We start from the raw sequence: 12,542 nt of genomic DNA on the forward strand, positions 1-12,542 counted from the left end.
CCTGGCCGCTGAACGTGCGCCCGGGGTTTCTGTAGGAAGGGAAGGGGGCCGGCGGATCTGGGGTGCGCTGCCCGGCTCGCTGGGCCCTTCACTATGTCCCTCTGGTCGGCAGGTTCTCCGTCAGGTCCAGGCTGTTCCCCCGAATCCCGCAGGTGAAGAAGGAAATCACCGGGACGTTTATGCCGCCCCCGGAGGTGAGTGCCTGCCACACTCTCTTCCCAGAGGTGGGTGCGTCCTCCCCTCCTGGTTCCGAGTCTTTGGAGGAGGGGGCTGCTGGGGGCGGGGGGGGGGGGCAGTGTGATTGGGCAGGGGTCTCCTGTGCTCCCCAACACTGGCGTGCAGTTCCGGGCCAGGGCTGGAGTGCAGAGGGAAGCGGAGGGACCACGGGCCTGCGTCCAGCAGCCTTCAGCACAAAACTCCACCGCCCGGGGGGAATTCACCACAAAAGCCACAACTCGGGGCTTAGGACAGAAACAGCTCCTGGGGCGGGGGAAGTGGGGTGGCCCTATTTCCTTGTTGGAAATCCTGGGCTGGTCCTCAGGCCACTGTTGGTCTCCCTCTTGCGAGTCGGGCACCCCTCATCAGGAGACTCTGAACCCATTACATGGGTACAGACCTTATTTGCACATAGAGCTGCCTGTGGTGGTTCTGGATGGAGGTGGGGTTTGGGGGCCCCCACTCAATCCCTGACCATGGTTTGCTGGGGCTGCCGCTGGCTCTCGGGTGAGGGGCCCTCCCTGGGGTGGCACCCCTACCCCATCTGACCTTCCTCGTGTATCAGCCCCATGTGCTGACCTGTGATGAGCAGAAGGATAACCCCAACACAGGGGCTCTGGTTGTAGGCTTGAGGCTGTTTCCTCGGGAAACCCATCCCCTCGGGCTACCCCTGGGGCTTCCACGGGGCCTGGCTGCCACCTCATCGGGGTTTAGGGTTCATGGATAAAATTGGGGTGAGGTTCTGGGGTTTTGCAGGGGGCTTCTCTGTGGGTCTCAGCGTTCCAGGGGAAGGCATTGCTGAGTTAGGGGTCTAGCCTGACTTCTCGGGGTCCCGTCCACAGCCCACACTCTGGCTGGTACAGGTGGTCCCCAAAGCCTTCCTGGGATGCCCTTCTGCAACGTGTGGTCCAGGAAATGCCGCTTGTCTAAGAGGCAAGAGTGGCCAGCGGGTGGACGTCCAGGTCCCTATTTCTCGGTGGGCGCAAAGGGACCCCTCCCATAAGGTTCCAGCTGGAAACACAATTCTCAGCCTCAGGCTGGCCGGGGTCACCCCCTCTTAAATTGGGGTGGCCCCCTGAGTCTTAAAGCAGCCCTCCGCCTGGGCCCCCCACGGCCACCACCATCAGGCTAGAGGGAGCCCTGTCCTCCCAGGGAGACTGCCACCCGGGGCATCACCCCTGCATGGAGGGGAGCCGGGGAGGCCTGCGTGGGTCCCCAAGGGGCGCCCGGGGTGGGCAGGGTGGGACGTCTGCAAAGGTCTTTCCAGGCAAGGGACAGCTGCCCGGATGTGCATCCCAGATGAGTGTGTCATGGACACATCGTTTCCATGGATGACGTGGCTTTCTTGGGACTCAACTCACACGCCATCCCATTCGCCCCTCCGGAAAGCCCGATTCGGGGGCAGTGAGCACATTCGCCAGGGAGTTCTGGTTCCCAAGCATTCGCATCCCCCCCAAGGAGACCCCATCCCCATGAGCTGTCAGCCTCATCCCCTTCGCAGCCCCCCGCCCCCCTCAGCGAGCTCGTGTCCACATTCTGTCTGTGGATTTGCCCATTCCGGACATTTCGGATCAAGGGGTCCCACACTACAAGGTCCTGCGTGCGTTCTTCTCCCCCAGAGCATCGTGTGGTCAGGGTCCATCCACGGGGCGGCAGGTGTCCGATCTGTGCTCCTGCGCTTGGCTGAGTCCCGGACCCCTGCGGGCATGCACACGTTTATTTACGCATCCGAGCACTGGAGGGGGGGGGGTGTCCACCGTTCGGCCACGGGGAGCCATGCAGCTCTGCACTGAAGCTTTCTTGGTGGCACAATCACGGTCCCGTGCATGGGTGGTCTCAACGCTGCCCGTCTTCTCTCTGTCTCAGGTCGCCTGGGAGGGCGGCCGCCCGCCACCACTGGGCTCCCAGGAACCCGAGGACGTCCTCATGGTGGAGGAAATGTCGTGACTGGCATGGGGACTAGCGGAAACTGTGGCTTCGGCCTCATCCCCTGCCCCCGCCATTCCTGAAAACGTCGCGTTTGTGCATCGTCCACTCCTGTCTGGGCAAGATTTCTCACCTGACCTGCATCGCCACCACCGAAAACCCAGCAGCACAGCTTTCTAGCTTTCTACACGTGTCCAAGAGGGTGGGCGGTGTGGGCGGCTCGAGGACATGGAGAGAGGCCGCCATGCTCCCCTGGTCCCCGGGGCTGGTCCTACAGGCTGGGAGCACCAGGGTCGCCCGTCCCCATCGTGCACCTAGCACATCCCAGCGTGACGAAGCCCTGGAGATGCTCACTGTGCCGTGAGCCAGCCGGGCAGTGGCCGAGGGCGAGGGCGGAAAGAGAGAGCGCGCGTTTCTTCCGCCGGATGAGCCTCTGCGTCTGCATTAGGGGACCGGCACCTGTTTGGGTTACTTGCAGAGTTGTGCCATTGCTTTTAAGACAACAGTCTCCGTGGTAAGTGGGGCCAGAAGACACGTGTTCCCCGTGGATGTGAGAAGCGTCGGGGATCAAGATAACTGCTGCCCCGTGTCCACGGAAGCCACGCTACCCAGTGGCTGTTCATCCAAACCACACACACACACACACAAAGGAAAAATCAAAAAGAAGAAAGAAAGCAAAGCTGCCCGAGCAGAAGACGTGTTCATGAACCCCCAGGCGCGAAGTATCTGCACTCCTCCCCAGGGCTTCCTCCCGCCAAATACGGCCATTATATCCTCATTTCAAAGAGCCCGGCCACCCTGTGCTGCCCACACGCAGCACACGCATCGATGCACCTGTCTTTGTGGAGAACCATCCCTACTCCTTAAAACTACGTGCAAAACCAATGGGTTGTTTTTGCACGGATTTGCTTTAAAACGAGGGTGCAGACTGCGGGACCCCGGTGAGCACTGATGCACATTTGCAGGTGCTTGTTGGGAAAGATGATCACCACGCCGTGTTCGCAAAGTGCCAACAGGACGGGGACACGTCCCCCCGCCCGCAGGTGCAAGAATCGATTTGACCCCTGCACGTCAAGGATGCTTATCTGCAGACTTCACGCGTTTTTGTTTCATGCTTGTCTGTATTTTTGACTCGGGCGGCGGGGGGGGAAGAAATAGGTTTACAGTGAGAAAGTGGTGGGTGCATTTGAGGGGAAAAAATCTAGTATTGGGAGCACGTTTCGATGGGAGTAAGACCATCTTCTTCTGTTCTGATTTTGCAAATTGCTGGGAATGAACACGCAGTGCTCTCATTACGGCTGGTTTTGTATGAATCCTGTTGCTGGTGAACAAAGGTTGCTCACAAGAGTCCTTGTCCTTAAAGAGACCCTCCGTCAGCACAGGACACCGGGGGCCATGGGGCAGGGAGGTGATTTTGGGGAGTGCAAAGCAAAGCAGAATGTGGGGCAGGTGGGCGTCCCCAGGACATGGGACTCCCTCCGGGCGGGCTCCAGGGCGTGGATAGGGCCCTGGTTTTTCGAGCCCAATATGCCCACGCAGGACTTTGCAGGTTGGGGGGTGGGGTCCCTCTTTGGAGAGGTGGGGAAGCCCAGCCCTCAGAGAAGGAGGTGTCTCTGTCCCAGGTTATTGGTGGAAGCCTGGGGTTCCGCCGTATCGAGGGCTTCGCTCAGATCTTGCAAACGGGGACGTGGCCAGGACAGGGAGGAGTGGGAGTTATGCCGGATCCCCCATCTCTTGGGCCCATCTCGGTTAGGGTTCGGTGTCAGGAGAGCCTTGGGACGTGCACCAGGAGGTGAGGGTTCAGCGGCCCCTGGTCACTCACGTCTCCCAGTAGGTGCCTGGAAGCCTCCCATCCGGCCTCCCCGGAGCCTTTGGTCCTTCTTGCGGCTCTTTTGGTGTCTACATTGGCTGCCTACACAGGCATCATTTTGCAGACCCACGGGCTCTGCCGCCTGGACTCGGCCAAGCTCCCTCTGCCCTGAGGGATCTGGATTCAGACCCCAGCTCGACTGCCACCCACGAGGGCGTTTGGAGAGGACCTGGCTCCGTGAACTGGGTCCTTTGGACCCCGACCACCAAACACCCACCAAGCTGCATTTATTGTTTGACATTTAGTGACAACCCCATAAATAGTGTCTCTGCGATGCGAAAAAGCACGGAGGCTGGTGGGCAGGCGGGCCCATGATGCCGGTAGCGTAGGGATTCCAGCGGCGGCCGCGGACAGACACGGGAGCGCCCCAGGTCCCGTTCCTGGGGCGCCTGTCGCCTCGGGACAGCCCCCCACCCCCTCCCGCAGCGCCTCCCCGTTCTCCAGCGTCCTCACGGAGAACAGAAAGTTTCTCGAGGATCCTGCCGGCGGGTGCCTTCGGGACGTTTGGCAGAGACGTAGCGCGTTCGCGCTGTTCTGCGGGCGGGACGTGGGATCGCGTGTCCAGAGTCGTGGGAACACAGGCGGGAGGCTGTGGAGACGTCGGATGAGCTCACGGGTCCTTGTGGGTTTGCTCGCCCCCGAGCTTTTCCTGTGGGAAGCGGGATCGGGACGTCCTTCTGTCTGTGCCTCCGTCTGTGCGTCTCGCGGAGCTCTCAGGAGGACAGGGATTGGGGAAGGGGCCGCCAGGTGTCCCCCCACCCACCCCGGCAGGAGGCAGACGCCAGGTGCCCAGGACTCGGGAAGAAGGACACTCACGTCCGCTCTCCCCACTCGCCTTTCGGCTCGCGGCTCGCGGGCGCAGAGGATGCGCATGGCGCGTGGCGAATTCAGGATAGCGCCCCTCGCTCGCTTTCCCGCACAACCGCATACTAAACACCGGGGTCGGCTGGGACCATTTACGGAAGAAAACACTGTTCCGGGCCGTGTGCGCGCATTCCAGGGCGTGAGGGAGCGCGCGGAAGGCGCTCACGCCGACGCGGCGCGCGGAGATGTCCGCGCGGATTACACGGCACAGACGGATCCCCTTGCAAGTCTACACTGGGGGCGCCTGGGTGGCTCAGTCTGCCTTCGGTTCAAGTCATGATGGTGGGGTCCCGGGATCGACCCCACATCGGGGGTCCCTGCTCCACGGGAAGCCTGCTTCTCCCTCTCCCACTCTCCCTGCTCGTCCTCTCTCCCTCTCAAATAAATAAATAAAATCTTTTAAAAAATTCAAAAAAAAAGTCTACCCTGTGAAGAAACCTATTTCACAAGAAGCAATGTTGGCTGATAAGGAAGGTTTTCGTTGAAAAGCTTCCATGTTTGGGGGGCGGGGCGGGGTTAAAATACACAGAAGAAAACAGTCCACATCTTTCGAAAAGACTCGCTCGCGCCGAGAAAGACAACCGTGTCCTCGGGGCAGAGGAAGCGCTCGCCCGCTATCGGCCACCCCCGCGGCCACCTGTCCCGGGCGGACACACCCGTGTGGCTTGGAGTCGCCTGGTCAAGGTGCTGAGGGCGATAAGCACACAGCGGCCCGAGGTGACGGGAAGGACTCGGCAACCACGGGGCGAGGCCGTGTGAGCCAAAGAGAGAAGTTTCTGCCGTAAATACGCACTAGGGCTGCGCGGATGAGCTGGATCCGGGAGCCTCCGGTTTCGTGCACGGATTTTACGTTAAAAACCTGAAGCTGGGAATGCAGCCCTAGCCCGAGCCGGGCACCCGCAGGTTGTGGAATGGACCGGGCAGCTGTGTGCCTCAGTGGGTCCGGGACTGCTGGGCCAGGCCAGGCTTCCTGGGACTGGGGGCTGGGAGCTGGGGCCAGAGTGAGGGGCCGGGGGTGGGTGCTTAGGGTCGAGAGATGAATAAGGAAGAGCATTATTATGATGATAGGAGCATCCTGCACTGGCCGTGACAAATGACCAACAACTGGGGGCTTAAAACCACGGGGATGCATCCCCTCCCAGCTCTGGAGACCAGAGTCTGAGGCCCAGGGGAGGTCCTCCCTGCCTCTTCCAGCTTCCGGGGCTCCAGGCATCCCTGGGCTGGTGGCCGTGTCCCTCCCGTCTCTGCCTCTGTCTTCACGAGGCCTCTCCTCTCTGTGTGTCTCCCCTTCTGTCTAAGGACTCCGGTCATTGCATTTAGGGACACCTGGATGACCCAGGATGAGCTCATCTCAGATCCTTCACTTCATCACATCAGCAAGGACCCTATTTCCAAATAAGGCCCCCTTCCCAGGCTCCAAGGGACATAAACCTGGGCAGGCACCATTCGGCTCAGCACAGGAACGGAACCTGTTTATTTTCCAGGGCCCCCGAGTGGCTCAGTCGGTTAAGCATCCGACTCTTGATTCCATCTTAAGTCATGATCTCGGGGTCCTAACAGTGAACCCCGTGTCTGGCTCACACTCGTGGAGCCTGCTTGAGATGCTCGCTCTCTCCCTCTGCCCCACCCTCTGAAAGAAAAAAACTATAAGTAAATTAAAAAAAAAAAGTAGAGTTTATTTGGGGAGCAGAAAAATTGCAGAAGGGGTTTGCATCTCCCCGACACAGCGTGCCGGTGAAAAGCAAACGCCCGCTTCCCCCGGAAGCAGCAAGGGTGCAGCCCGAGGCATCTCGGGGAGAAGGAGCGTGTGGGGGGGGCTTCTGCACAGAGTGGAGGCAAGCCTCAGTGATGTGGGCAAGGTTGTCCCAGAGCCTGGTGATCTCAGAGCAGAAGAGGGAGGAGCAGAGTGTTTGGCGGTTGTGTTTTTAGCCGGCAAAGTTCACCAGGGAATCCCTTCATCTCGGGGGAACTGCACAGAGGAGGACGGGGCGGGGCGGGGGGGGTCATGCAACCACCTGATCCTAGGACAAGGTCAGCTTCAAAGCAGAAACTGGCCCTGAAGCTCCCTGGGGACGCCTAGGGGAGCACGCGGCTGGGTGTCTGCAGGACCTCAGAGCTGACAAGGTGTGTTGGATGCACATTTCACCTCGGCTCCTGCCCTGGGCTCTCAGAGGAGCAGGACTGTGGGTCTTCCCCAGACCCCTGCACCGGGCACGTAAAGGACTCCTACATGCTGGGTCCTGGGTCCTCCTGCAGCTCGGAGACCCCAGTGCAGGAGGACCCACCTGCTTCTGTCTGAGCCGCAGACCATCATCCACGCCGGCACATTGAAGGGTGCATTGCGGGGGTGCGGCGGCCAGGAGTCTGAGACCCCCCAGACCGAGTCCTCCCTCCCTAAGAGGCCCTCAAGGTGCCCCCTCCCATCCTGGACCTGCCTTCATGACGGTCCTGCTCAGACCAGGCTGTCGACCCCCAAAATCACGGGACTTCTTAACTGGGAGGCAGGCGTTGCAGAGAAAGGAGGCATCGTCCGTAGGTAATGTGCAGGGAAGACTGGATAAAATGCCTCTGGTCTTCCCAAGAAAGAGGCCCCAGAAATGCTTCGGAATACCAGGGGCGAGTCCGTGTGAACAGGGTCTGGGTTGTGTGGGGAGGGGGGGCCTCACTTTCCGCCCCCTGATGGAACAGGTGGACGCAGAAGAGTCCATGATGCGGGGCCATGGGTGACGGCTCAGATCACGTTACTCCTTCCAGTCCCCCTGCCCCACTGGAAACGTGTACGTGGTCACAGCACATCCAGACAGAAAGACAAATCATTTTCTCCTACATAAGCATATTGAAAACATTAATATGCGTGAGTACTCCGGTACATTCATATTAATTAATAAAAATATTAAGAAAATAAAGTGTTTGTATAATAATTAATAGATACTAATTAATCTCAGCATTAATATAGTGGATATTAATATAGTGGATAGAATACATGAGTGTGTGTGTTATAATAATGTACTATACGTAATACATAGTTTGTGCTTTATAGAATACATTTTAACATAATACAATAATATATAATACAACATAATAATATATAATATAATAATATATAATACAGTAATATATAACACAATAATATATAACATAATAAGATATCGTATAACATAATATAATGTCGGGGCCCCTGCCACCTCCGTGGGCCCCTCAGAGGTGCCCATCTGACCACCTCTGAGGACCCACCTTCCCCCAACAGCCATGAGGCTAAAGCTGTCATTTGCCATCCCCGGGCCAGTGTGCCCAAGGGTTTCTTATGAGCCCTGTCCTCCTCCCACAGCTGACCACATCCCCAAGCGAGCCTGGTGTGTCCCCAAAGGGCTCCGTGCGCAGGTGCACCTTGCTGGGTGGAGAGGCTCTACTCGGGGTCTGCCCCACCATGCAGCTGGGCCTCCCACCTCACCCACTTTCCCTTCCCGCTTCCTGTCTTCTGTTCCTCTGTTCCCCCAGGTGCACTCCCTGTCCTTGCAGGGCTGCACTCTCTGTTCACGACGGAAGCTCTCGCCACCCCCACTCCAGACCCCCATTGCTTGCTTGGTCCTGCTTTTCCACTTTCTGAAATCTGGAAGTCTTTGGTTGTCTGGCCATATACCAGCATGGGGACTTTGGGAAGCATGGAGCAAGCAGGTGGGGAGCGAGCGGGGTTCCCCAAGCGAAGTTAAAGACGTTCTAGAATCCGGAGGGAAGAGGTCTCGTGTTTGCATGGACAGATGCCTTCGGGGCTGGTGTCTGGAGGGGGCCACCATCCTCAGCCCTGCCAGGATCCCCGGTCCAGGGACCCTCCAGAGACTAAACCTGCAGTTTTGTCCGGGGTTACGGCTGACGCTAGCCTGGCAGCCGGCAGTGGGGAGGGCGGGAGGGAGGAAGGAGCAAACAGAGAAATAGACCCAAAGCCCCTCTCCGGGTCAGGGAGTCAATGTCCGGCCCAGCAGGTGGATCTGAGTCCTTCCCTGGTTCTGGCCACACCGTCCTTAGCAGAGCCCTGGGCCTCTCCCCTACCTCCCCTCCGTGTCTTAGACACCTGCAGCCGGGCACCTGCTGCCTGGGGCATCTTCAGGACCTGGCCTCAAATACCCCACCCAGACTTTTGCATCTGAGCTCCGTGCCCAGGGCATTTGGATGCACGCTGCCCCGGAAAGGGGTCCAGCCTGGGGCTCAGCGGGGTGGTAGCGGCTGCCTTCTCCTCTGTGTGGCCGTGCCGTGGGGGAAGCCCGTTCTGGACTCACTGCCACGCACGAGCCAGTCGGTCCCCTCTGTCACGTCGTTTCCCCTCTGTGTCTCCGTGTGTCCTAGACGCACAGCTGTCATTGCATTGAGGGCCACCCTACTGCAGCATGAGCTCATCTCAGATCCTAGACTCGCTTAGGTCTGCAAAGACCCTTTTCTGTGCCGGTGGATCAGAGCTCCGGAGCCGCTGAGGAGCTGGTGTGTTCTCACAGGCGTGAGCGGGGTGAAGACTAGCGGTCAGCCCCTGTCCCTGAATGGGGTCTGTCCAGCAGGGGCTGAGCACAGGGCCACTGCTGCTAGAAATAAAGCTGGAGGCCGCTTGCCACCTGAAGGGCTGCATTTGGCCCTGGGCGGCGTCCTCTCCGGGGACCTAGGGTCCTAACCAGGGACTGTCTCCGGGGGCACAGACGGGAGAGCGTTTCCCGGGGACCTGGCGGGAAGACAGCACAGGAACCCTCCACCCAGCCACTGGTATATGTGGCATATACTCCCCGATGCCAGGAAGTTGCCCAAGCCGGCCCTGCATGGTGAGCAGTAATTAGGATTGTAACAAAGAGGAACACGCAAAGAGAAACGAGAACAGGAAAATAACAGTTTTGAAAGAAAGGGGACTCATTCCAGGGAAAGTACACAGTCGCTGACCCTGGCTTCGAGGGAAGAGACACACACAGACACGGGGACGGGGTTCTCGACCCGGTCACTGACCTCCTCCCCACCCCACCCCGCCCACCTGGAGCCCCATTGGGTCCGGGTTTTAAGGGTGGGGCCCCTGGTCATGACCATAAAAACGCTGAGAAGGGAGAGCCAGCTTCAGTTTCTCTTTGGGGACATTTCCTCCAGCACATTTGGGAGGAGGACCCACAGAGAGGAGTCTGGGGTCTGGATTCTACCCCCCTCCCCAGGCCAGCTGTCTTTCCCACGGGGGACCTTCGCCGCCGCCCAGGTAAGACCCCCGACCCCCGGGAGGGACGAGGGGCATTGGGATGGGGCTCGTTCCAGCCACGGTGCATCTCCCTTGGGCACGGCACCCGGGATCCGAAAGGGTTACAGCATCTAAGGATGCAGGGGACGGCGCGAGTATCCACCCTGGACGGGGGTGACGGCCATGCTTGCATGCTGACCGGCCGGGCGTGCTGAGCTGCACAGAGTAGGGGACGAAGATGGAGTTCCAGCACGCTGTCCTGTTCCTTGACGTGGCTCTTGGAAAAGCATAAGCACACGCATGGGGCTGCAGTGCTGTGGGGTCCACGGAAGGCTGCGTACGAGGTGGGCACGGCGGCTCGTTCCCGACGTCCAGCACAGCCTGCCGGGGAGCTGCTGGGGCTGGGGGCTCGGACCGATCAGGAAGCACAGATCCCTTGCAGGTGCATTATGCAAACGGCCCACATGTGCACGAAACGTGCTCCATCCACGCAGGGGAACAGGACTCAGCCCCGAGAAGGAACGGAGGTCTGACACCTGACGCCCGCAGACGGAGCTCCAGGACACGATGCACCGCGAGAGAAGCAAACGCACGAGGCCCCACCATGCGTGATCCCACGGACTGAAAAATGTGCAAAACAGGGAAATGCATGGACAGAACGTGGGTCAGTGGCTGCCAGCGCTGGGCAGGGGACGGGGACTGAGAGCTTGTGCCCACAGGGTTTCTTTTAGCTGCATGGAATGTTCTGGAGCCAGAGAGAGGTGGAGAAGGCACCAGATGCCCCCGGAGTTACATTTTTAAAAAGATTTTATTTATTTCACAGAACAGAGAAGACAGAGAGAGCGAGCGTGAGCGGGTGGGGGGCAGAGGGAGAATCAGGCTTCTCGCTGAGCAGGGAGCCCCAACTCAGGACTGTATCCCAGGACCCTGAGATCATGACCTAAGCTGAGGGCAGATGCCTCACCGACTGAGCCAGCCAGGTACCCCTGAGTTGCATTCTAAAAGGCTGACTTTTATGGGATGTGCATTTCACCTCAATAAAAAATTAATTAATAGATACGTTTTTAGGGGCGCCTGGGTGGCTCAGTGGTTAAGCGTCTGCCTTCGGCTCAGGTCATGATCCCAGGGTCCTGGGATCGAGCCCCGCATCGGGCTCCCTGCTCCACGGGGAGCCTGCTTCTCCCTCTCCCACTCCCCCTGCTTGTGTTCCCTCTCTCGCTGTCTCTCTGTCAAATAAATAAATAAAATCTTTTTGGAAAAATAGATACATTTTTAAAAACGCGGATGCCTGGGTGTCACCCCAGGACTCCCCGAGAGGGTCCCGTGAAGAGCAAGATCCTATAGGTGATGATGCCAGATGGGAACGCCAAGGACCTTGTTTCAGGCGGCCCTTGCCTCACTCTAGGACGCACACCCCCGGCCCCTCCTCTGGGCTGGCCGTGGACTCCATCCGAATGGGGGCTCCAGACCCCCGGACATTCATGGCCACATCGGCACCCACCCTGTCCGACCGTCTGCAGCCGCATGCTCAGGGGAGCAGATGAGACCCCCGGTGGGGTCCATGTTGGGTCCTGTGATGGGGGCTGTGAATGCCTGGGACAAGACCAGGCGAGTCTGAGGCCCCAGCTCCTTGATCCTGGCTGAGATTTTCCAGATGGAATGGTGTGCAGGAGGCACGTTTTGTGAGCAATTCTGAGGGGCACAGAGGTCCAGCCCCAGGCCACTAATGGTGTTTGCCAACGATGATATGGTGGGGAGGAATGGGGGCCCATCAGGAGACCCTGTTGCTGATGGTCCCAGTGGAGGCAGGAGCCTGGCCACCCAGGTGAAGATCCCAAAGAGCCAGCCCAAGGAGGGAGGCTTCCTGGGGACCCTGGGAAGGTCCTGACCAGGGCGTTGGGACCATGCAGGGTTCAGTTACCGTAACTGTGCCCATTCAGGAAATTCGATCTGTGTTGACTTCCCATTTTTAATGACACTTCCTTCCAGTGCTTTGTCATGGCAGTGTTTCCCGGTACCATGAGTTGAGTGTGCTTTCCTGGTTTCTGCCTGAGGCTGGAGCCAAGAGCATGCTCAGAACCCAGGGTGCAAGTCTTTAAAGGCAGGTTGACATACACACAGGGATGTCCACACATGCACACACACACACACACACACAGGACGTGCATAGGCGCACACATGCACACCCAGACATGCACGTGTGTGCACACATATGCATGCATACACACATGCACACGTGTGTGCGTGAATGCAAGCACATGGACGTGGGTGTTCACGAATGCCCACACACGGGTGTACACGAATGCATGCACATGCACATGGGTGTACGCAAATGCACACAAATGGACATGGGTTTATGCAAAGGCACACACATGTACACATGGGTACACGAATGTGCACGCGTGCACATGGATGTACGCAAATGTACGCGAATGGACATGGGTATATGCAAATGCACGCACATGTACA

General features: G+C 58.7%; 2 protein-coding genes across 5 annotated transcripts in view; both read left to right on the forward strand.

The window, feature by feature from the left end:
* LOC118026666 (granulocyte-macrophage colony-stimulating factor receptor subunit alpha-like) overlaps positions 1-4,325 on the forward strand; it is a 31,401-nt gene extending 27,076 nt beyond the window's left edge. For both annotated transcript variants that reach the window (XM_035029632.1, XM_035029631.1), the window contains exons 11-12: positions 113-194; positions 2,083-4,325. In XM_035029632.1, coding sequence (XP_034885523.1) covers positions 113-194; positions 2,083-2,163 — 163 coding nt within the window. In that variant the 3' untranslated portion in view covers positions 2,164-4,325. The remainder of the gene's footprint in view (positions 1-112; positions 195-2,082) is intronic.
* A 5,547-nt stretch (positions 4,326-9,872) lies between these two features.
* Positions 9,873-12,542, forward strand: part of IL3RA (interleukin 3 receptor subunit alpha) — a 22,233-nt gene continuing 19,563 nt past the window's right edge. Inside the window, exon 1 of one of the 3 annotated variants that reach the window (XM_035029635.1) lies at positions 9,873-10,094. The gene's annotated coding sequence lies outside the window, so the exon portion shown is untranslated. Of the gene's footprint in view, positions 10,095-10,466; positions 10,738-12,542 lie in introns of those variants that run through there. The other 2 variants (XM_035029633.1, XM_035029634.1) reach the window with 2 other exon arrangements.

Source organism: Mirounga leonina, unplaced genomic scaffold (genome assembly GCF_011800145.1).
Source record: "Mirounga leonina isolate KUSES-001 unplaced genomic scaffold, KU_Mleo_1.0 Mir_268, whole genome shotgun sequence".
Classification (NCBI taxonomy): domain Eukaryota; kingdom Metazoa; phylum Chordata; class Mammalia; order Carnivora; family Phocidae; genus Mirounga; species Mirounga leonina.